Here is a 25732-nt window from a genome sequence, read left to right as displayed (position 1 = left end):
TATACATCTGCCCTCGAAAACACAGACATGGGACCTCACCTTCTTACCTCACTTCAACATAATAGTAAAGTAAAATAAAAAATTGAGAGGCCACTCAGTTTTAAAGCGTTCTTACCACCACAAATGAAGTGGTACAACAAATTTCTTTCTGCATATGAGTATATATCTGCATTCTAATTTACATTATAGGTGCATGCATTTACTGATGTGCTTTGCAAATTAAGTGTGGTTGTGTTTGTGAGCAGAGAAGACGGAGGGAGGATGGTGAACATAGAGGGAAACTATATGAGACCATTTCATCAGCAGTCCCCGGCTCTCCGTGCGAGGGGGCAGTGGTGTCTCGTATGCTTAGCATAGTAATGTGCACAGGTCAGTGCCATGGAGACAAAAGAAGGAAAAGATGTACTGAGGAATGAAGAGAGGCTGCACAGTGGAGAAAAAGGAGAGGCTGAGAAGCAGAAGAGAGAGTTGTGTTGCATATTTAATACCCAACGAAGCTAGCTCGTTTTTTTCTTTCACCCTGTCTCCTGCTGCAGTGAGGACACGTTTCCTCCGGGGAGCTCCGTCCCAATGTCCCCATATTTAACTTTGAATGCTTGAATAGAAATAAATAGAACTGCTTGATGGATCCTTTGTGCACGGGATGAATTGGACAAAGGTGCTAAAGAGGGCACTTCTCTGTTTACAGGAGCCCAATTGTATGAATGCATTGTTTTACCTCAAAAAGGAAACGCAGTTGAGCAAGACTTATTCATGAAGCCTATTATGATACACCCACAGCAAGCGAGTCGCAGCGCGGCTTTATGCCTTCAGAATCTACGTATTCAGAGCACAAACGGTCCAGTTTGTACAAAACAGTTTAATGAGCGCTTAGTCACAGTGTCTGCCAGCACGATCCTCCAGGAAGATATTGAATTTCATCTTGAACAGTGGAAGCTCAGCACTCGAGGTTGAGCGAGGACGCGTTTCAAATAAACAAATAAAAAACTGTTTAAAAATATTTATCCATTAAACTGCTAGGCTAAACAAGCTAATCCAGGTCCTTGAAAGTCACTCTTGAGAGCTTTTGATCTTATCCCATGATCCTCATCAGCAAATGCAGTCTGACCAGCTGACACACAGATGCTTTGCAGCGGCTATAATCAATGTTTTTTATTAACAATGTCGATCAAGTTCCGGTTTCTGACATTTATAAAAGAGACAATGAGAAAATGTGACAATCGCAGTTAAAGGTGAGTGTAAAGCTGCATCGTTCAACCTCAACGGAGCCGCCACTAATCCACAGTTACCCATCATCTCTCTTTCAGCATGAGGATGTGGACTCAGTCAGACCACGGGACAGTTTTCAGTTTGCCTCAGTCCTCTTAAGTGAGATCTGGTTTCGTTTCGGTTCCTCTTTGCATGGTGGAGCTTCATCGTGGACGCTGCGATAACCTGTGTACACGACGATGGTTCTGTCTGTTTGATGCTCTGCTGCCTGCCCGGCCTGAAGATCATCTCACTGTCTTCGATTTCTTCTGATTCTCGAATCTTTGAATGATTTATGAACTGTAGACGATTCTTTGTCATTTACATTGAGAAGCATTATTCTTAAACTGTTTTATTTTTCTGTCGCAGTCTTTACTTCACAAAGACTTTATCGACCCAGTCATTTCACACCACCTGTTAAACCTTTCACTGGGAGATGTTCCACCAGTGTTTGCTTTCAGCCTTTTTCCAACTTCAAATCAAAATGTCACATATTAAAAAACAGTTGAATCTCTCAGTTTCAACAATCTGGTACGTTGTCTTTGGAAACAGGGTAGTGTTTACAAAGTGTCCTTGCTTCGGTCCACTTCTCTCTTTTTGGGTGCGTGTCCTCGTTTTTAATTGGACCAACTCTCTCTGTCACCTCCGCAGGGTCTCTGGCGGTGTCTGTCACCGATATGACGGCTCCCGTGGTGGGTCATCGGTGGAGTGTACCTCTGGTCTCAGCATTTGCCAAGTAGTAATGGTAAGTGTGTGTGTGTGTGTGTGTGTGTGTGTGTGTGTGTGGTGTGTGTGTAGATGACTTCACATCCTCAGTTTCATCAAAGCTTGAGGCCAGCAGGTGCTCTTATCTACAGATGCCATACATTCCTCACCATCACTGTCAGTTTGTCCTTTCCCCCAAAATCAGGACCTGTGTGTGCTCTGTTCCTGTGGGTCACGTTAGACAGAGGGCACTCAGGTGAACCTCGGTTATGTGTAATGGGGTGCTCATTATGTACCTGCCAGATCCTCTGCAACATTCTTGGTCAGGGGTGGAGGTTTTGTTCTCCTCCTCCTCCGTTCAAATCATATTATCTAAACACAGCCAGAACAGATTGCAGGTCAGAGGTGTCTCTGGGGCTTTCAAAATGACGTGAATTGAGCACAGGGTGAGATCTCATGTCATCTCATGGCATGTGTGTGTGTGTGTGTGTGTGACCTTTGGCACAGTTTGTTCCGTCTGTTTGATCCAAAACAGGGAATGTCCTCCTGATCCTCCGCTCTCTCTCTCTCTCTCTCCTCTTTCCGTAGAATGGTGGGAATGAAGTGTCAGTTAAGTATTCCGGATGGCGATGGCTCTGGTTTGCAGTAAGTCTGAATAAAGATGCCTCACTCTTTTTTTTTTATTTATTTCAAGAAGTCGCACAGTTGGACTTTTATTTGTCATCACCAGAATTCAATCTCACAGATTATTAGAGAAATGGATTTTACTCCAAAGGAAACAATATTCAACTTTTGTCCATGCCGCTCCAGCATACAGAGGATTTCTGACCCAGTAGGTTTCTATAATGAGATATGGAAATACCTGTCAGATCATTTACTGATATTGAGGTTCGTCCAGATCCATCTTGAATAATATACTCTCATCTTCTTGTGCAGAGATCTCAACCCGGTCCATCCGACTTGATGCCTCACAAGAATGAATAGATACTTTATTGATCCCTCGAGGGGGGAACACTCAAGTTTTTTTACTGCTCTTTTACCTGAAATAACCCAACACCACATAGGGGCTCATAGAGAGGGAAAGGTGCCCTGCTGAGGAGGTGAACTGACATCTCTGCACATCCACCTTCCCTACTTTGTCCAACTCACTGGACTTGAACCGGCTTCCAAGCCAAGTCCCTGCCGACAGGGTTCAGAACACGGTCAAAATCTTGACCACCTCCCCCGAAATGTTTCTCCCATGTGTGAAGTTCATGTGGCTTGTCTAAACTTGCTATGTCATTATCTGCAAACAAACGGTGTCTAATGACTTAAAACTGATATCAGCCACCAGAAACAGCATTCACTTCATCCACTGTTACACAAAATTATAATGAGAACATAATCACAAATAAGGATGGACTACAATAGTCTGTATGAACGAATGTAAGTGACTGAAGTCAAACTCAATAAGCAGTTTAGTACAAACTCCCCTCTTTGTGTTAAACTGCACTCCAGCACGGAGACACCGAGAGAAGTTGTACAATCGTAATCCAGCGTGCAGTCGTAACAAAATAAAGCAGCTCTATTCCTTCTAAAGAGATTTTATATTTGGATGAGTGAGGTAGCTGTCAGACACATTGGTACACTCACACTAATCTGTGTTTTCTTGTCTGCTCACAGTGTGTGGAGTTTGGCGCGGGCGGTGTGGCTCGCTTCTACCCTCAGCCTCCCTCCGTGCCCAATCCCAGCTTCGTAGCTCACCGGGAGGGGTGGTGGTCGGTCTGACACTCGGGTGGTGGTCCTGCAGAACTACGAGCAGCGGCTCCAGGAGCAGTCGCTGTTTTGGATTTCTTCTGCGTCTACACCTTGTTTGTGCTCTTGCTGTCTTCTGGAACATCTTGCCTAGCTTGCTTGACGTGCGACTGCCCCCGCCACCATGATTGTTTATTAGAGGCAGTAAAGACACTGTACCCCACCTCTTCCCTCCGTCCATTAAGCTTGACCAACTAACTGGACGATCGTCCACCGTCCTCCTACATCAGCACTCTGATGCAAAGAAGCACCTGACATGCCCACATGCTACTTTTCAGGTTAAGCCTTACCATCGTCCCCACTCACCTGCAACCTCACCTGCATCTGCTCTTGGCTACCTTCTGCTGGCGTTTGTCTCAAGAGTTTCAGCCAGTGGACATTTCTAACGAGAAGCCTCGGATCTAACAAGCTGTAGCAGTCCCATCCACAGCGTAAACCTTCTCTGCCTCTTCTTCCTCAATCCAATGGTGCCTCTCATGGAGATGTCAGCCCGATGAAAGTATCCTGTCCACAGTTGCCTCTTGTGTTGGGGTGACGGCAGTAAAACCCTGCAGTACAAAGCGTTTTCCGACAGAGAAGTTCCTGAAAATTCCTAGTATGCCTGCGTCTTCGTCTCAGTAATGTCATCGTTACAAGCAGCTCATACGCATGAGAGGTTTAGATTAAGCAGAACGGGCTACAGCCCCTTCAAGAGTTATTTCCTCTGAAGGAACCTGATGTGGTATATTCAGTGTTGCCTTCAGTCGTGGCACTTCCCCAAGAAGGTATAATTTGTGTTCACCTCTATTTGAATCCAAACTTGTATCTTTGACTCTTTTGTGTGCGACCAGTTGTACCATTGTGTGGTACCGCGTAAGAAAAGAGCAGAAGAGTGCATTCAGCCTTTAAGCTTCAGAAAAATGATGCCAAAACAACATTACTACAAGCACCAGGGAAGGAAGCCGTCCCCGGACAAGAATCGCTTTGTGTGAAGAAAAATGAATCTAATTTGTGTAAGGAGTATCGAATGTAACAGAAACTATTTCAGATTTTAAAGAATCTCTCACTTGACGCCGTTTGTGGTCGAGCCTGAAATGCAGTCAGTGCAGTCGCCTCGAGGCGTTTGCAACAAATAAAATCACAGAGAAGGGGGCAGAAGTTTATTTATCGATTGTGCATTAAAAGTTTATTAGAGAAGGAAAAACATCCACAGCGGAGCACTTCTGAATAAATCTCATTACCAATGAGAACAAAGTAGAAGAGCACACATGTCTGACCTCGACTGCATCTCGGGCTGGGTCGTTTTTCGCGTCTCGCATCAGGAGCACGGGGTAAGAAAGAAGTAATCAATGCTCTCTCATAGTTCCTGTCACACTGAAATTGTTAATTGATTAAACTTGGGTAGAAAACGACCCCGGCCCTGAGCTGCAAGTCTCACAAGTGTACTGTACTTTTACCTCATGTTACACAGTGGTAACGGCTTCGCAACAACATTATTGTAATGTAATTATATACCGATTAATATTTTAACATGCGTTTGCTGTTTCTTTTCTTTTTTACTTGGTGATCTTGGTTCGTGTGTGAAACTGTTGTTGGTCGCTGCATTGTGATATGTAGCTATATCCTCTCTCTATGTATCCTATTATAGATTTGGTTAAAGATGGCTGGGATTGTATATAATAAGGGCTAGACACAAAAAATGAGTGAGGGGTGAATAAATCGCTGATACTATTTTTACATTGTGCATTTTTGTAGATTTGATATGTACATACTGGAGTTCATTAAACATTTTTATACAGAAACACATTCTTTGGATCTGTGCTCATTATATCAGTGACACCAACATATCCCTTATTACCGCCTAGAACACTGTGCTCTCTCAACACAGGGTTTCTTGTGGTTCCTTAGTTCTCAAAAAAGTAGGTTTCCTGTGGAACCAGCTCCCAGTTCTGGTTCTGTGCAGCCCCCTTCTCCACATTAAGAGTCTTAAGCTCTCATTTGTCAGGTTCTCAGGGATCGTGGCTACGCCGAGATCAGGATGGTGGTTATCAATAGTATTACTACAAATGGACATATTTCTATGAGAGTTATTGTTGTAGTTGTTATTGCTGCTGTGCGTCTTTGTCTCTCTAAACTCAACCGTCATCTGCAGACGTCGTCCACCACCATGATCCGGGTTCTGCTCGGTTCTGCCTCTTAAAGACGCAAGTGTTGCTCCTGGGAGAACTGTTGGAGAGAGAACAATCTAGACCTGCTCTCTATGGAAAGTGCCATGAGACTCCTGTTCAATTTATGTATCTGTGCATTGGTGAATCCGTCTATGGTCATAAGCTTTGGGTAGTGACCAAAAGAATAAGATCGTGGATACAGCGGACATCTAGGGAGCTCGAGTGAGAGCTGGTGCAGAGGGTTCTAGCAAGTCGCTGGAACTTCGTGTCTGCAGTAGAAAGAGAGAAAGAGTGAGTGTGTTTCTTGTTAGTGAGACACAAATGAAGGTTTTCAAGCATTTAATCTCTGTTGTCACTTACTCAGGTCCACACACCACACACTTACAGACTAGCTTATTTCAGATTCAGGGCAGCGTTCCCCCCGTTGTGCAAAGAAAAGTGCTCAAACCGAGCAGGTCTGCAGCCTTGAAACCAGCTTTGCTTCAAACTCGAGACCCAAAGCGCGTCAGAGTGATCAATGAAATGTGCGAGCGTACAGAAATCAGCCATAATTCATTCAAAGGAGGGACTCTTTAAGCTGTCACTGAACGTCTTCTCTGTCTAGCGGCACAACCATATGGAGAGTAGCCGTTCTGAATGCGTACAATGAAAAATTCATTAGGCGGCCAAGGAAAGCGCCTCGGTTGTGTTTCCCCTTCATAAATCTCCAATTTCAGAGGTAATCATTCACTTGGTGAGAAAGAGAAGACAAGTGAAGCTGAGGGGAAGAAAATGTCTAATGCATTTGTAGTGTCTCTGCATTTATGCAGCTGCTGAGAGCAGCACTTGTTACAGTTTGGCCTGGTTTAAAATGCGTTTCACATCTCTTTAGGTGCACGCAGGAAGCACAGACAGCTGACAGTTTGTACTCTGAATAAATTACAATGTTTCAAAGATGAGGCGACGAGACGCGGTGCACTCACACTGTGCTTGTCTAATTCAATGGTCTCTAGTATTTACATCACCAGCCAATATGTCTCAAGACAATGGACACCATTTTTTACAGCTATGCGTGACTTTGAACACCTCAATCTGAAACTATGCATAAATATAAATATCCAGTCTCCTTCCCACCTTGGCTGTGAGGATGCACTCCCATCAGCCACATTAGTGAGGTAGCAAAAGTGCACACTTAGATGCGCAGTGGAAGATGGAAATGATACAGTGCCCTCTGTGGTGCCCTGACAGTGGAGTCAACGTGATGCAGCCGGCTCCAAATGGAAAAAAATACACAGTTTTCAGCATTTTGTTCATTTCCTGAGGGAAATTGTTTTTTAGTTTAGTTTTATTTATTATATAATGTTAAAAATACTCTACAGGTGAGGGCACAGCGGGACCTGAACAAAAGCTTCATTCAGCGTCACTGTTAAACAGCCTCGTCCAACATTGAAAGGTCGACAGTTAAAACCACCAAGACTCAAAGAACAATGGAAGAAAACACTGAACCTGTCAAGAAAGAAGCCAGTTAAGTGTGTTATTATGTATTGAATATATGTGAAATACTTTCATTGCCGTAGAGGAGCTCGGTTACATTGCCTGCTTGCCCTGCTCTGGTTCTGGCACGACACTGGCTCCACTCCCTGTCAGCGCACCGGGCCTGAAAACCTCTCTCCTTCTTCCCTGGTCCAAAACACTGTGGCACAACACTAACACTTACCTGGTCTAAACCATGAAAACACAGCCCCAGATCTCCTGAACGACTGTGTCCATGCCACATGTTTCGGGGTGTGACGCCTAACACATCCGACATACCAGGGCAGAGACCCAGCTTCTATTTCTGCAACGCTGTCTCCACCAAGAGGACATCGAGGACATAACAGGTTTGCATGTCGCAAAGAAGTCCTCCGAGGTCAAAACAGCCACTGCTATCACCGCCCACACTGTGTGCAGATCACAGGTGTGAAATGAAGACATAGATGCTCAAGAGAAACAACACAGTGTGAGAGATGTGTTAAGAAAGCAAGGTCCAGAACATCTCTGCCTGATGTCTGACTCCAGGACATCTTACTCTGAGCATTAACTGTAGACCTGACTGTTACTGAACTAAATAACTTTGGACACGTCACCTCATTATCTTACATCATATCACTTATATTAGAAGCAATGGGACCACATTATGTAGTTCCTGTAAAGTTAAGTATAATAAGGAGTTACCGTAATTAAATGATGTCATTAAATCTGGTAAAATCATCTTAGATGATCATAAACACACATCATAAATGTAATAACTTTTTGCTGTTTGTCATACAATTTTTTTTATGCTACGCCAATAACGTATAATTATTCATTATTGGCTTTTATTACATTAAAATGTCCCAAATTATTACGTTATCGGCAGGTATTATCGGTTGCTACAAACCTTCAATGAAATTAAGTGGTCTTCATGTCAATCTGCAGTGCACATATGTTGAGAAGAGAAAACCTCTTTCAGATCAGAGATATAGTACAGTATACAGTAATATAAATATAAATAATATAATATAAGATATAAAATATATGTATATGATGTTATTAGAATAGTATTATCTGCAGTATTAGATTATATTATATATATTTGGACCACAGACGGTTAATTAAATTATTATTACTAGTGCTCTATGATTATTAATATAGATTATACAAGTATTAACTATAGACAAGATATCGATATACTATTACCGTATATATCTGGATCATAACAATCGTATATCCGCTTAACTACATCTATATCTCCTATGGTAAATCTTCTTTAGTGTACTTATTATTTCATGGTCGATATAAAACTTATAATAATGAATTATTTTATTATAATGATTAATTTATATATTTATTTGTATTATTAAATGTCTAGATAATTAACATAGTAATAATATCTTAATTCTATTTAATATTTTAATCATTATAAATTTTTAATTATTATATATATCGATTTTATAATCCAGTTAATGGAATATAATGATCAATTTGTTATTTTAACATCAGTAATTATTTATTATTAATATATATTTTATTTTATCTATATATATATTTAATATATCAATATTATTTATATTTATTATATTTATATTTTATTTTTTTATGTGTATATATATTTTATATTTATTTTGTTATTATACATCTTTTTTAAATTAACCGTCTGTGTCCAAGTCTCGGGGGGCGTGTCTACCGTGACGTCTGTTTCCCCTCAAAGTCTCGCGGGATCTGGTCTCGGCTCTAACTCCTCGAGCTCGGCGCCATTGTCGGCATGTCTCCGATCAGCTCAGATTATTGATCATCGCTGATTATCGATCAGGCCGCACAGAGCGCGTGTGATTCTGCTGCTGAGGCTCGTGTTCTCCGCAGGGTTCGGACATGGGGCGGAAGAAGAAGAAGCAGATGAAGCCGTGGTGCTGGTATCCTTCACGAGCTAACAGGCTAACGTTAGCACACAGAGCAGGCCTCAGGCGTTAGCCACGTTAGCTCCGCTAGCTCCGTGTTCGGTGTTAATTCTTTCTGAATGTTTGTTTTTAATCAAGTTTAAACTTCATTTATATTCATAATAAGTCTGAATGTTTGTTTTTATCGAGTTTAAACTTCGTTTATATTCATAATAATTCTCGTTAAATACGTTTAAGACGCTGAGAGGAAGCTAACTGTTAGCATCGGCGCTTTAGCCGGATTAGCATCAGAACCAGCGGGTCAGTGATCAGATGGTCACAGGTTCGAGCCCCGGATCCTCCAGCCTGCACGTGAGCCCAGACTGCTCCGCGTGAGCCGCTTTGATAAATAACTCTGCACGTGTTTAAAGACACGTGTGCTTAAATACAGATGTTTGTTTGTCTCTGTGATGATTGTTCAGTTCTGTCCGTGTCTCAGATTAGAAACACTGAAGACCCCTCGCCTCAGAGCTCTGCATGTTTCCTGTTTAATCCTTAACTCTGACTGAAGGTATTGTAACCGAGACTTCGACGACGAAAAGATCCTGATCCAGCATCAGAAGGCCAAACATTTCAAATGCCACATCTGCCACAAGAAGCTGTACACTGGCCCCGGCCTGGCTATCCACTGCATGCAGGTGACTTTATTTATTTATTTATTTATTATTTTACTTTTGGTTTCATCGTTCCTGCCACACTTTGCTCCTCACACAGAGCTCTGTTTGTTCTGACCGTATCCACCGTGCATGTGTTTCAGGTGCACAAAGAAACCATCGACAGCGTGCCCAACGCGATTCCTGGAAGGACGGACATCGAGCTGGAGATCTACGGTATGGAGGGCATCCCAGAGAAAGACATGCAGGAAAGAAGACGGACGTTAGAACAGAAATCTCAAGGTTTGTTCACCTGTCATGTCCTGGTGTGTTTTTCTCTTTGTGTATGTTGTTTTAATATGAGCTTCTTGTTTTCAGAGAGTCAAAAGAAAAAGTCAAACAATCAGGACGACTCCGATGAGGACGATGACGACGACGATGAAGCGGGACCGTCGGCACAGCAGGTTGCCGCTGTCCAGCCTCAGACAGGATACGGCGCCCCGATGGCCCAGCTTGGGATGCCGCCTGTGGCCGGCGCGCCAGGAATGCACCCGGGAGGATATCAAGGCAAGGACGGGTTCCCTTCTTTAAAGAGCTGATACGTGATACGAGCTCACAGACACTCAGCTGTCACTGTAAACTTTTTATCTGTCCTAACTATCTGTTGAAGGACGCAGATGGACTGGTCACTGTTGATTATGGGACAGAGAGCTCTGTTTTGTTTATGTCCTCATTCACGATGTCCTGCAACTTATTCAGCTTCTAAACTCAAACCTCAGACATGAGCTTTGTCACGTCTGATAATCATGTGATTCAGAAACAGATTCTGTCTGTTCCTGCGTCTGTCTCTCGTTGTGCCTCCAGTCGCTCGTGTGTTGACTTCTTGGTAAACACTTTGTCCTCTCTCGTTGCAGGAATGCCTCCCATCATGCCCGGCGTTCCTCCCATGATGCACGGCATGCCTCCTGCCATGCATGGAATGCCACCAGGGTGAGAGCTCTCACGTGTTTTCAGCTTCACTGTAGACTTAGTGATACAGATTCACCATTGTCGCGTTAACCGGTCGTCTTGTGTCCTGCAGCATGATGCCGATGGGTGGAATGATGCCTCCCATGATGCCAGGCATGCCCGGCATACCCCCCGGTGAGTAGATTTATTTAAAATATATATTACACATTCTGCTGTGTGTTTGTTTAGTGGTGTAAAAAATGTTGATTGGACACATTTGTCTGTTTTTAGGAATGCCGCCTCACATGGCTCCAAGGCCGGGGATGCCCCACATGGCCCCGGCCCCCGCAGCAGGAGCGATGCCCAGTCGACCAGTAGCACCCGTGGCCCAGCCCGTCGTCACCAAACCTCTGTTCCCCAGCGCAGCACAGGTGGGCACCAGGCACACACACACACACACACACACACACACACTTCAGTTTCTTTAAGCTCGTCTTTGTATTAAACCTTCTTATGGCTTCATATTAACGCAGCACATATCATATCATCTTTTATTTCTCAACACTTCTGGTTTCTGCCGTTTCGTTTCCTCTCTTCAGTTCCTCCTTTTGTCTTTTTCACCGTCTCGTTTAATTTTTTAAATCAGTGTAGCTGTCATGGAGTCAGTTCTGTGTTCATGGACGTGTTACATGCCAATGCTGTGATCTCCTCTCCACCACGCTGCAGATGGGCTCAGCAGCCGTGTCCTCTCCACCTGCAGACCTCCAGTCTGTCTCCTCCCAGCCTCCCTTTCCTAATACGCCACAAGTACGCTCACAGACAGGACTCTGACTCTTGACGTGGACTGTGGCAGCTGCATGACGCTTCTTTGTGAATTCTGTGGGTTGTAAACGAGGCTGATCACTAACAGCGTTTGCTTTGTGAGCCTCCCCGCGCATCAGAAAGAACACGCTGGCTGTGACGTCGGTGTCGGAGGATGATTATCCCCGACGAGGACCGACGTAGTTTCTTTGTCTGTGGGCTTATTACTGTGCATGTGCTTTAATTAAAACAGAGCGAAGCATCATCCACCACCTGACCTGAAGCATGACTTCCTTCAGATCTTTCAGTCCAACTCGTTTGACTGGTGTCAGCATTTTGAGTTTCAGTCATGGATTTAGCATCGCGGACACAAACGTCACACAATCTGCATGTAGACGAACAAACAGCTCGTTTGTTTCTCAAAAACGCGACGTGATGAAACTCAAATCCATGATTTCACATCTGAAGTGTCTGAGTGTTTAAAAGACGACTCAACCTTAAAGTCCCCATGAAATGGAGGACAGCAGAGGAAAAGCAGCAGATATCAAATCTGATCCAGTCTGAATAAAGTTCTGTGGTTCTGGTTCTGTTCAGTAATCAGTGAGGCCCGGACACAGATGACTGTAGCAGCCCTCACAGTCACTCACAGCTCCGCTCCGGCGGCGTCTTTAAGTCTTTAGAGTCAACAAGTTTTTCTGGTTTATCAGGAAATGACAAACTCTAAAATACCATGAAGACACTTTGTGTTGGACAGACGCTGGAGGACAGAGGACAGTTCATGGGGACTTTAAGTTTCTCTCTGTTCCTGTGATTCTCATAAAGGTTTTAATGTTCTGACATTTAAAGTGGTTTACCTGTCGCTCACCTGTGTTCTCTCTCTGCACAGGCCCAGCAGAGCACTTCAGGAGCTGTCGCTTCAAACTCCCACAGCACAGCCGCCTCCTCCGACCCTCCCAAAGCAACATTCCCAGCCTACACCCAGCCCTCTGTCTCTTCCTCCTCTTCCACTTCTGTTTCTTCTAACCCTTCTAGCAGCACTGTGGCCAAACCCCCAGCCACAGTGACCAATAAGCCTGCCACCCTCACCACCACGAGTGCAACTAGTAAGTTGATCCACCCTGATGAGGATATCTCACTGGTAAGTTGCTTGAGCTTTCTATTTTGCCCTTTTCACAGTAAGTAATGACTGATACATATAATAATAAGACACATAGTGACGAAGTAAACTGCTTTTAAATGTAGATATTTATCTGCCGGGTGTCAGGTGGACTTAGCTCGTACTTTCTTCTGTGTTTATGTTGAAGAACTTGAAGTCAGGGCGCGCCAACATTGGTCCCGATTCCATGTCATGTTTTGAGTGTCTGTGCTGTAAAGGGGGCAGAACAGTGTTTCTTTAGTCTGAGTGTGTGCTTTGTGTGTCGTCCCTCCCAACAGGAGGAGATGAGGGCCCAGTTGCCTCGCTACCAGCGTCTCCTACCCAGGCCGGGTCAGGCCCATGCGGCTGCTCCCCCAGTGGCTGCCGTGGGCAGCATAATGCCCCCACAGCAAGGCATGCCACCACAGCAGCCCGGCATGAGGCATCCCATGCATGGTAAGAAGACCAGAGAACCCTGACTGATGTTCACTTTATTATCGCTCTGACTAAAAGTCAATCTGTCCTCCACATCAGTCGTCGTTGATGCAGTGACGCCTACACCTGCGAGTTAAACTGCCGGTTAGGGACGATGCATCGTGACACGATTAAAAATCGGTACAGATGTGACGACTCGCATCGATTGACAGAAAAAATTCATCTTTGAATGCAAGAGAAGTAGGATATGTTCTTTTTCTTAAGTCTTAAAAAAGTCACTGGCTGGTGATTCATTTGTTCAACGACAGACAAGTCACGTGACTCACGTCACTACGTAGGTACGGAGACAGAGCGAGGAAGACGTGAGGACGCAGCGAGCAGCTTGTAATCACCTGTGTGGAGCATTTTGGATTCCCTAAATACACAAATACAACCGTGAGAAACAGACAAAACCAAAACAGCATGGAAATATAGAGAGACTGCAACATATAGAGGCAACACGAGCAACATGCCGCAACACAAGCAACATGCAGCAACATATCAGCCGCCAAAGTAACGTTTCGCCACCTCGAGAGGAAAATTGCACATCACAGCAGTTAACAGCAGTTTACTGTGAGACTGTTTCTAAAGAAAGCAGATATTTGTGTTTTGTTGTTTAAGATGTAAGTTGCACTTTTTCTAAGAACACAAACTGTTTGAGAGTTTCTGGAAAGAAAGCACCTAAAGATTTTTTTCCTACAAATAAAAACATCATTTTATTTGGTCATAATTTGTCTGTAGGGTTATCGTATCGTGAACAAAAAATCGTGAATTGTATCGAGTCGTGAGCGAGTCGTTTCATCCCTACTGCCGGTCACAAAAACAGAAACATGTTTCCACACAAACCAGGACAATGACCAAACCTGAGCAAGTGAACAAAGTCTGGAGGGAAAGGCAGCAAACATGTTGTGTATAAAATGTGACGGGCCATCGAGTCTTTAACACGCCGTGCTCTTCCTGTGCTCTCTGCAGGTCAGTATGGTGCTCCTCCTCAGGGCATGCCCAGCTACATGGGAGGGATGCCTCCATATGGGCAGGGTCCTCCCATGGTGCCCCCTTACCAGGGAGGCCCCCCCATGGGCATGAGGCCGCCCGTCATGTCTCCGGCTGGACGCTACTGAAGCAGCAAAGCAGCAGCAGCAGCAGCCACCACATTAGGTTTGAGGTTCACACCTTTCTCTCATGCTTTTTCAAACCTAGCTGCGAGCAAAGAGCAGTAAGACCAGTGGTGGTGAAGACCAACATGATATGTTAGAGCACGTGGACATTAAATGTAACATGTTTATCGGAAAGCAGCCACATAAGTTCCTGAATCTCTTCTGTTGTTGTTGATCACATGTGAGGATATATTCTTTCCCCATAGGTTCACTCAGGTTAATAGAAGTGAAGTGTGTTAAAATGATCATATTTCTTTTGAAGCTGCTGGAGTTACATGAACGTACCATCCCCTTACAAAGGCAAGTTTCTCTTGTAAACATTTGTTTCATTTCTTTTGTTTCTTCTGTTTTATTTTTGGTAGATGGCTTGAGGCCCTCACAGCACGCTTAGGTGCTGTTGGACTTGCGTCCCCAACCTTGGTTGGTGAGGGTCTCAGTGGCGAAAATGATTCCAGTTAAGTAGTATTACAAATTCATGCCTCATCAGTCTCTAGCTTTATTCTTATTTCAGGTTTGTTTTTAATATTTCCTGGTCAGAAGGGTACCTGTATGCATCCTTTGTAATGTTTTATGAATCTGTTGTAATAAAATTCATCTTGAAATCCAATGCTGGTTTGTCCTGACGTACGTGGAGGTGAGTCCTGAAGGTTTGTACTAGTGTTGTATGTCGGTGTTTAAAAACCAAGTTTGCCATCATCTGTCTGTCTTCATTCAAACATACACTGAATATTAAAGTACAAGACTCTTTAATCACTAAGATGTTGGCCAACTTGTGGTTCGAATCCTGCATGTTCATGATAACCACGATAGAGTGCAGAGGAACGATGCAGCACTGACACGGCAGTGACACAAACTAAACTTCACTCCTGATTCATTAATTTTCTTTCTGTCTGTTCATGCATATCGGAACCGAAACATGCATGGAAGCTTTAATTTAAGTGTGTCATATCTCATAATGCGCTGCAGGACAGAGGGTCAGGCAGAACAACAAACCCAGCGACACAGCGGCGAGTTCAGCGCCAGCTCCTGTGAAGCTGAAGGTTCATTTCCAGACTTCCTTAAAGGTCCGGTGTGTAGGATTTAGTGGCACCTAGTGGTGAAGCTGCAGATTGCAACCAAATGAATACTCCAACGCTCGTGTTGGAAAGTTAGTCTTTTTACCGACTCAGGCGCTAAATTGAACAAATCTTTTTTTAGGTCGCTGTAGCAACGTAAACGTGACGAATGAACAAACCGCTGCGCGTACAGCTCGTCACAGACCTGAGGATGCACACTGAGTCATGAACTAATCGTTTCTGTGTCCTGACACTCCAGGGTTATATAAAAAAATCACGACCGTCCTGCATGTTTGCTGTTGCAGGAGAAACTGATGTAGGTCATTGTTCGGTTTGTCCGCTCACAGCTACTGTAGAGAAATGGTGGACTCCATGACAGAGGACCCGCTCCGTCTCTGTACAGATACAAACTCATTATCAGGTGATTAAACATGAATGAGAACATTCTGATAGATGCTCCTAAATCTCACACTGGACCTTTTTAAAACATGAATCCATAACAGCTGCTGAACCTCACGGCTACATGCTGAATAACTGGAGTTACAGGTCTCTGGGTTTTGTAGTTTCAAACTTGGAACGATCAGCTGTAACAGAGCGTGTGCTGGTTTGTGTCGCTGGGTGTTTTGTTGTCCGTCATTATTTAAAATGTTTGATCAGAGTTTGATGCAGGTGTGTGAGTGCACATGTGGATATAAACACATGGTGCATTCAGATCCTGGAGGTGTTTCCTCTGCTCGTGTCACTGACTGCTCTGTATTTGTCTCTGTCTGTAGCCCGTCTATCAGCTGGCATGAATGAGGTCAGTTAAACTCAGTAAGTACCTGCTCTTTATTCTAGTGTGGGTCTGTCCTGTAACATCAAGTATGTGATGACAGTCTGAAAGGTGTTAAACTAACATGGTAAGTGTTCGGCCTGTTAAAGGGTCAGCTCACCCTCTTTATCACTTTGAGATATCCAGACTTTGACTTCCTACACTTCCCATGGTGCACCAGTGTCTTTTCATTACTGTGTTTAACGTCTGGAGCCACAGCAGACGGCTCGGTGATCATCGCGTCCTCGTGATGAGCGAGCGGTGATTTCCTCCGACGCCGTGAGCTCCACAAACAAACTCTGAGAACTAAAACTCAGCGTTCTCAGATTTGGGTGAACTGACTCTTTAAAAGCTCGGCTGTGTTAAACAGCGACGTGTGTTATAATTCAGATCATGAACTTTCCAGTGATAAAAGTTCAGCTGTGTAAAGAAGTCCTGTGTCAAACTCATGTTTTTCTTTCTCAATAAAATATTTTCAGAATTTTGCTGCTGCTTGTTTTGTTTTTGTTTTTTATCTTGAGTTACTGAATTTGAGTCTCCAACATATTGATGTGCTCAGTGCCCCGCCTGTGACACGAGGGGAGCCTGAAACAAAGATATAAAATGTGAGAGGATGAGGTTTGATTAAAGTTTAATATTCAGTCATCTGGGAGCTTCATCGTGAAAACAGAAGTACAGTAACATTTGCTGTTTGAATCATTTATTAAATTATAATTAGATATAAAACAGAAACATGGCGACCTCTTCCAGGAATTAGTCGTCGTGTTTTTTAACCTGAATTTGGTCAAACGCCTCAGACACACACACACACACACACACTCTCACACACACACACACTCTAAGCTTCATGCTGCACAGACAAACTTCAGCTGTTAGTTTGGAGTCAATAAAAGAGTTTCAGACTCGCTGCGAGCAGTAAACAAAGTAAAACTTAATAATTGTGGTTTCCTGCTGGACAAGTGGAACAATGCTTCATTGGTTCCCGTGAAGCGTCGCTCGGCTGCTGAGGCGATCTTTGACGAGATAAAGAACCACAGCGCTAAACCGCCTACTCACAGATAAACTGAGCTGGTTTCAGAAGAGTCGAGCTGCTCTAACTGTGTTCAGAGGTGAGCGGCTGAGCTGAAGCCTGTCACTGTCATGGTGACGCTCAGACTCTGCACACTGACTCGTTCCTTCGTGCAACAGTTCAGTTTGAGTGTGAACGAGGTTAGACCGGCTGGAACTTCCCCACCAGTCAGAAATGAATTCAGACAGACCCCGCACTTTAAATCATTTCAATCAAAGACAGAAAGTGAGTCTCAAACCTGGACACACAAAATTCAAACTCTCAGCACGGCCAGACACAACGAGACAGAAAGAAGTCACAGATGCATATTCAGCTTTTGATGAGCTCGTGACTTCTCAGAACGTCTCGTGTCGTTTTCACGTTTAAACTGCAGCTTCAGCACGTGAACGAAAGTGTGACGGATTCTTGGAACCGTCACAAAAATGAAGAACAAGCGTCAAATGGTCTTCAAGGACGAGGACAGAGTCCGAGACTTTTAGAGTCTTCAAAGTCTTGGAACACGTTGACTCTGCTCATCTCTGAAGTGTGTGGAGCATCGTCTCATCAACCCCCTGTCTGCTTTCTGTCCTCACACTAATATTGTAACTTTTGACTTTCTGACTTTAAGACTTCGTGCAGCTTCTTATCTTTCAGCCTGACTGCTGGTCGATTTCTGTTTTTATTTCCTGCTGCAGCAGAAAAACAGCTGACCCCAGACGAAACACGTACGAAACAAGCGATGGTTTAAGTTTTTAACATGTCCATATCTACGTGGGCTGTAAATCCATACTGAGAAGTACAAAAGAGGATGAGGGCCACGTGTGAAAATTTTTTTTCTCAGATTCTGAGTCTGAATTCTCGGAAAAGTCGAACTCAAACTTCACGTGGCCCTCGTCCTTTCCCGTAGAAGCGTACGAACAGGAAGAGCTTTTTGGGTTTATAATTAAAATATTAAGTTCTGTACGCGGCCGGACCGAGCTGAGGACGTTCAGAGTGGAGACGTTCGGCCGCTCGGCCTTCTGCGCTCAGAGTTGACAGTCTGTCCACTGATGCAAATTATCATGAGCAGACACTTCCTGCTCAGAAAGTCATTTCCTCTGTCAGTTCTGTCCGTGGAAAGTTTCCTTCATGCGTGAAAAAGACAATGAAGAACAGAAAAAACACATTTGACCTCCATGCGTCTTCAACTGTCTGCCTGTTTGTCTTTGTCTTCTCTGTAGGACAAACAGGCTTGTGGTGGTGGTGGTGTTGGTGGTGGGTGGTGTTGGGGTGTATAGAGGCCCCTCATGTGACATCTGTAGATGGAGCTGATCCATCCGACGTGGTGCTGGGTTGCTGTTGCTTCCTCTTGTGTTCATCTTGAGGTTAGAAGGTGGAGCTTCGTGGAGTTCCTCTTGGTTTCATTTACAGTTAACCAAACTTTCTGTCACTCACTCTGAATGTTTGCATCCGTGCTGCCATGGTGGCCCCCACCGACTTCCTTCAGGATCTTATAATTAATTAGACTAACGGTCAAAACAAAGATGACTGTGCTGCAGAGCGTGGCCTGTCTGTGGACGCTGGCCCTCACACTGACTGCACCTGGTGAGTTTGAACTGTGACTCTGAATATTTTGTGAGGGAAGTCTTCAGGAGTTCAGAATTTAAAGAATATGTGACATTTCTTTGGGTTTTAAAATAAATGTAACTTTAGGCTCGTCTGTGTTGTGCTGTCATGAGGTGTTCCTGTTATTTTGTCCACCTCACTTGCATTAAAAAGTTGCTCAGAAGATTCCAACATTAGATTTTTATTTGATTCTTTCTTGCTTCAATCTTCATTAATTGATCTAAAATCATTCGACATGCTGATGATTATATTTCTCAAATAGATGCTTTTATTCTGAAACTCCTGTTTCTCTGTTGCTCTGCAGTCTGCAGTGACATTCAGTTCTTGGAGCGGAATGAGGGCGACTCCGTGGTTCTGCCCTGCGTGGTGGATCAGAGGAACCCGGCTCCTCTCGGCATGTACCTGAAGCGCACCTGGCTGCAGCACAGAGAGGTTCTCTTCATGTACACCAAGAGGGAGTTCAGCATGCACGTCGATGCTGACAAGAATCGAACCAGCATCAGTGGAGACCCGAGCAGCCACTCTCTGAACGTCACCATCTCTCAGCTGAGGGCCGGCGACACCGACCGCTACTACTGCGAGTTTGTGGTGGAACAACCTTCATCTGAAGATGAGCACGTGCCTGGAAACAATGAATTCTTCCTCCTCGTGAGTTCTGCTGGTGCTGCTGGTGCTGCTGGTGCTGGTGAGTTGGAGTTTGTTTTATTTTCCATTTCATCCACCCACTCCACCAAAACATTAAAGGTCAAAGCATCCGTGTATGCACCCACAGCGGGCTGATATTTGTGCACTGTCAAACTTTTTCTAGAATTAAAGATTCACTGGTGGTTCCCCTCATTAATGCCATCTACCTTCATGTTAACAAATGATTAACGGATCAGTAACAGTTCACACCATGAGCAGAACCCGGATCATCTGCAGAGAGCGATTCAGTTTAAAGACACGCAAAAGATTTATTTTATTTGTTCATGTTGATTATAAATATTATTTTTGGTTAATTATTTAAAAGTTGCGTTCAGTTCAGCTTCATCTGGGTCAAAGTCTGACAGACGTGGATCATCGGTGGAGCTGAACGAAGCCGAGTGCTCAAACAAACCATCCGTGACCACACCCACCTGTCAATCAAAGCGTCCACGCTCTTAACCCTGCATAACTTTAAGCCTTAATATAATGTGAACAGGTGAGTTGTATATAAATTCACCCTCAGTACAGTTGTCATGAACGGGGAAATTAGCTACAGAGACCAAAACTGTTTTTTGTACCAGGCTGTAAACATGTTTATTTCTGCTGTGAAGTTGGACATTTGGACATGGGGACTTATGGAGACTGACTCACTTCTGGAGCCAGCCTCAGGTGGACGTTAGAGGAACTGCAGGTTGTGTCTTCACGTCACAGACACAGATGGCTCTCTGCAGATGATCCGGGTTCTGCTCGAGGGTTCTGCCTCTTAAAGGACGTTCTTCTTGCTCGTGGTGTGAACTGTGGCGTCTCTGTAGATAATTCTAAAGAGTAACTCTGTGTGGAGTCTAACTAACCCCTCCACCCACCCCAGAGGAGATGGAGAGTTAAAGGTGCATCCGTCAGGTCAACATATTCACAGTGTCACCCCCTCTCCCCTCTGGAGACGCCCCAGGGTTGGTGGAGACGTGTGCCGGGGGCTCGGTCGTGCTCCCCTGTCTCCCCCCACACAGGGACAAGGCGATGGTGGAAGGTGTGAGCCTGAAGAGGCAGAAAATGGGCCAGGCGGCCGTGGAGGTCTTGTACCACCACCCACTCACTGCCCACTACCGCAGCAGCAGAAGCAGCAGCCCTCCATCCTCCACCCAGTTCCCCGCTGAGAGGGTCCAGCTGTCCTTGGCGCCCGGCCCCGGCGGCATCACCTACGACCTCACCCTGCTGCAGCTGCAGCCAGACGACAGCGCCCTCTACAGCTGCCAGCTGCTGCTGCAGGACAGGCCCGACTCCACGGCTAGTCTAGGGAGACAGGTGTACTTTGTTTCAGTGCAAGGTGGGTCGCAGCGGGACTCGGCCACGCTCATACTAACTGTCCTGCTGGTCCTGCTGGTCCTGTGCTCTTGTTTCAGTCGAGCTCTCATATCTTACTAACAAAACCGCTACTGATGATATCAATATGATATAACAAATGCAGAAACTTTCAGGAAACTTTCCACCAATGTTTCGGTCTTTTCAAAGAGCACGTTGAATTCAGGTCTGGTTCACGGGAATGAAAGCCGGCCTCTTATCTTTGTCTTTCTCGGCATGTGGGTGTTTCCACAGCTGATAACTGAAATAGATCAACGGGGGAAGAAATGAATATTTTCTGATAATAAGAAGCATGAGTCACTCAGTCTGCTCATATTTATCTGATGATACAGCCCACAGGTGGTTTTTTTGTAGAGGTGTCAGACATGATGGTTGATATTAATTTATAATTAGACTTGATGAGGATACTTATGACTGCACTTAGAATTAAACACCAAAAGTAACAATTTGATCCGTATATGCTGATTGTGTAAATAAGCAGAATAATTAAATAAATTAAATAATAATGGGATTATTAAAGTATTTCTGATTCTGATAATACAAATAAATAAAAATACATTTATAACACTTTTCAAAAGTTAAAAAAACTTCAAAAACAAATAGAATTATTAAAGAATGATCAAACTCTAGTCGTACATGGATCTTTTTTTTTAATTCAGTTAATTCATTTAGCACATTATTCCAACCAGAAACCTCCGTGTTGAGGCTTCACAGCAGAAATCAACATGTTTACAGTTTTGCAGGATTAAGAGCGTGGACGCTTTGACTGACAGGTATTTTTTTGAGTAACCAGGTTATTCGCTGGTTGGTTTTCTGATGTGGGTCGGCTTGTCGGTTATTTCAAACCAACACAGAGTCGTGTTTGTAAAACGCTCCTGATGATGTGACTCTGTGTGGATTCAGTTCATTCAATGATGCGTTTTACATTTTGGTTCCCCTTCAGAAAATATTCACTTTAACCGAGAATTAGGAAGGAAGTTTGGCTTGGTGGTTTCTGCAGTTCCACTGAACGTCACTCTCTTTTAACCTCTCACTAACACGCCATGCTTTTATTGTTTTAAGTGTTGTGTGCGTGCAGGGGCGGAGTGCAGAGCAGCGGGGCCCCGAGCGGTTTGTGGGGGGTGTTTGTGAATTCTTGTTTTTAACGTTTCTCTCTGCTCCTGCAGGAGGTCAGTGCGGCTGCTCCAGCTACTCCACCCTGCTGTACTCGTTGTCCTCGGCCGTGGCCGTCCTCGTTCTCCTCCTCGGCTGTATGATGGTTTATAAAGTGAGTGTGAGCAGAAGAGACGGGGGGGGTGTAATATCACGAGCAGCACCTGCCTGTTCAGAGCGTGTCACACAGTTCCTCTGCAGCTAACCACAAAACCGCGAGTTTCACAACTTGTTGCTGTCAGTTGTCAGCATGTTTTTCTTAAAATTCGACGATGAAGGCAGTGACACACTTTACAGATCTTTAATTTAAGTTTTTTTTACGTTTGTCTTCGTGCTGAAGCAGTTTTTCTTTTCAGCAGTGAAACTCCTCACAGTGACGGTCAGGCTCGAGCTCAGGACGCAGCCTCCGGATGAAAATGAAAAACTCTGATTTTAACACAGGAAATCGAGAGTACGTTAACTGTTTGTTCCCCTCACTGATTTGTTTCCCTCCTGTCTCGGTTAATTTCAGGGCAAATCACGCCGCAGCATCCAGTCGCACCCTCAGGCCCCCATCTACGAGGACATGACCAGGGTGAAGGCCACCAGTCAGAAGCTGCCCCTCCACCCTCTGGAGGAAACCGAGTGCTCCGAGTACACAAACTGCCGAGTGAAGAAATCGTGTCCTGAGAATCATTATGAAAGCCCGAGCGGGGCCCTGTGCCCCCGGAGTTAGACCTCGTCACAGCTCAGCAACTCAGCTTAGAAAAGTTTGCAGCTTCAGAGAGTTTGAATTTTGGCATTTTAAAGTCTAAATGTCGGCTGCCTGTGGAGTGAAGCTTTGTCACATTTATATAATAATATGTTGATCTATGCTGATGTACATTTTTTTTTTACAATTAATGAAGAAATTTGAAATCTGATTACAACCTGTTTACAAAAAAAAAAAGTTGTCACGGTGTGTAGAACATTGAAACTTGAAGAATTTGAAATGGTTTGAACATTTTGAATTTGACGGCAGTTTGAAATAAAAGAAAAGTTGAATGACGTTACCTGTCGACAGGTGTGTCACATAATCAGACAGTCGTTCATCACCAACGATTTAGAAAAATGTTTCTCAACTTGAAACTGCAAAGACTGCACGTCATCATTTTTTTTTTTGGTTTCGTGACAACTTTTTTTTTTAAATGTGGTTCTTAAAGTCGCTCTGTGGAGTTTGAACATTTCGAGTGACTCAACAGTCGAACGAGTTTCCTTCCTCATAAAATGTGAAAAGTCTGAGAGAGAAATCCTTCCTGAAGGTTCAAATGTTTTGGAGGCGTTGATTCAACATTTTAAAAAAGTCAAAATTCTGAGAAAAAAAAGTCAGAATTGGATAATTGAATAATTCCAAATTCCTACATAGAAACGTAGGAAAATTCGTGGGCTATGCAGTGATATCACTGCTGAAGCTGTCAGACTTATAGTTTTGGCGGGAGACGCACTGATGCTCCAGGATCACCCACCGACAGCCCCATCTACTCCCATGTAAACTGGAGAGGAGAAATTTCCCAAAGGAGCACGGGGCACCTGTTCTTTCTCTCTCTCCCCAGGTCACATTTTTTAACTTCACACACTGAAATTCAGCATTCACATGGTCGACAAGATGAGGATGCTCACGGTCATTTGGGCTTTTTGATACCACCTACCGTTTGGCATTAGTGTCCACTAGTTGGAGGGGCTTCATTTAGAGATTTTCTGTGTCTCTCAGCAGTCACTCACACACAGACAGAGCACAGCTGCAGTTAATTGCTCTGACCTGCAGCTGACCCTGGTTGCTCGGCAACCTCAAGCTGCCTTTGACTGACTTTGTTGAAGTCTCTGTGCTGCTGCAGAGTCAGTAATAATGTCTGTCAGACACACTCTACTTTTATTTAGACAGTTAAGCCAAAATTCAGAAAAAAAGTCAGAACCTTAAATACATTTTTCAGTGTGGCCCTAATCCTCTTCTGTATCTATAAGAAAGGGTCAAAGTTCTGTTTTTAAATGAAACTTTATGACGTTTACCAGCAACCTTAAAAATCACAAGTGGTCTGAAACTCCACAGGGTCCTTTAAAAGTACTTTGGTGTATAAACTTTCATTTTGTTTGTGACGTGTTAAATATATTCACTTTGTGTTTTATATTCATGCATTAAAAAAAATAAAACGACTTGAAGATTCTGAGTCTTAAATAAAGCGACAGGACACACAAACAGTAACAGCCAAGAAAATGTTGTAATTTATTAATATAGTCCGAAAGAAGCTCCATATCGTCATGGAAACATTTTTTCCGGTGCATGTCCTTAACAATCACATTCTATGAGGAGAAAACAAAAAAAAAAAAAGAACGACATTAAAAGCCACAACTTTGTTTTTCAGTTACAGACATTTTTCCTTAATGTTTTTTTTTTCAAAGTAAAGAGAAAGGCAAAAGGCAAAGTACCCCCACCCGTCCCCGACACCACCCACCCATAAACACCCACCCTTTAAAAAAAACAACAAAAAAACAGACAGCCTTGAAAAGTCATGGGCTTTTTTTTTCTCAGTACAACCCACAGTGCTTTAGCAGAAGGATAAGCGCTCATTGGTTAAGGATTACACAGCATGGCGACGCAATGTAAAGTTTTGCTAAAACATTAGATGATGATAATAAGGAGGGTGGAGGAGGAAATCTGACAAAAACAAGAAACGACCCTACATCAAACCCTGAACCCCAGAGTCCGAGTCGACAAACGCCCCGCGGTACGGACAGCAGCTGGGTTCGGACTCTTCCCTCCCACTTTGTGCATAGATCATGATCCTTTAAAAACCAGCTTCGTTCCTCCACGACGTCAACAAACGTCTGTTCACATGTGAAGAAACCTCTCAGCCGTGTCCGCAGACACGAGCGATGATTCAAAAAAACACAGGATGGAAACGTCAAAACAACAAAGAACAAACATATAAATGCATTTTTCTGTCACCGTCTTTTTGACAATCAAACCGTTGATCGTTGTTTACAATGTAAAGCAATTATTTCTACTTCGATTTCATGTAAAGCACTCCACTTTTCTCAAAGTTGATTCTCAGTCTTTATTTGGTAAAGATAGAACTTTTGCTACGAACGTTTTGTTGCTGTTCTCTCTCGTCTGTCTCTTCTTGTTTTCCCCCTCACAAACATTAAAACCGAGAAATGATGGAGTTGGTATCTGGAACCCTGACCTTCCTGAGACAAAATCCACATCTTTTTTATTCATTTTTTAAAATTATTATTATTTTTTTGAGTGTGCAAGATAGTGAGCAAACTGCGTTGCTTACAGAAAAACATAAAATCACACGTTAACAGAGATCGTCTGTCGACACTGAAAGAGAACTTAAAAATTGAAATATGACACAACACTGATCAATCCCAGAGTTCTTAAAGTAGCATAAATCTTCATTTTGCAAGATTTGTTTTTTTTTTCATGTCCATAATTTGATGGAAGATGAAATTTGTCCTTTTTCGTTTGTTTCTCATAAATTTCTATCCTAGTTCTGTGAACGTCAGACAAATGAAATGCTTGTAAACGACAGGCGGCTTTTGCAAAATAAAACTGAAAATCGA

General features: G+C 43.7%; 2 protein-coding genes across 5 annotated transcripts; both read left to right on the top strand.

The window, feature by feature from the left end:
* The first annotated feature begins 9102 nt into the window (after positions 1-9102).
* Positions 9103-15043, top strand: znf207b (zinc finger protein 207, b). Of its 4 annotated transcripts, none has more exons than XM_027283045.1 (11): positions 9103-9304; positions 9840-9966; positions 10086-10224; positions 10300-10488; positions 10836-10911; positions 11003-11064; positions 11161-11300; positions 11596-11676; positions 12557-12773; positions 13105-13261; positions 14252-15043. In XM_027283045.1, the coding sequence occupies exons 1-11, from the start codon at positions 9264-9266 to the stop codon at positions 14532-14534; spliced, it is 1512 nt and encodes a 503-aa protein (XP_027138846.1). In that variant the 5' UTR covers positions 9103-9263; the 3' UTR covers positions 14535-15043. The 4 variants fall into 4 exon arrangements, with proteins under 4 accessions (XP_027138846.1, XP_019121243.1, XP_027138847.1 ...); XM_019265698.2 differs by having other exon boundaries at positions 9104-9304; positions 12557-12808; positions 14252-14535; XM_027283046.1 differs by lacking the exon at positions 11596-11676 and having other exon boundaries at positions 9105-9304.
* A 3555-nt stretch (positions 15044-18598) lies between these two features.
* cd7al (cd7 antigen-like) lies at positions 18599-23162 on the top strand. Its single transcript, XM_027283047.1, has 5 exons — positions 18599-18934; positions 19260-19640; positions 20580-20963; positions 22165-22265; positions 22662-23162. The coding sequence occupies exons 1-5, from the start codon at positions 18874-18876 to the stop codon at positions 22863-22865; spliced, it is 1131 nt and encodes a 376-aa protein (XP_027138848.1). The 5' UTR covers positions 18599-18873; the 3' UTR covers positions 22866-23162.
* Positions 23163-25732: the final 2570 nt, after the last annotated feature.

This window comes from Larimichthys crocea, chromosome X (assembly GCF_000972845.2).
Source record: "Larimichthys crocea isolate SSNF chromosome X, L_crocea_2.0, whole genome shotgun sequence".
Taxonomy (NCBI): domain Eukaryota; kingdom Metazoa; phylum Chordata; class Actinopteri; family Sciaenidae; genus Larimichthys; species Larimichthys crocea.
Note: the sequence above shows the minus strand (reverse complement) of the source record. Positions and strands in the feature narration are given on the sequence as shown.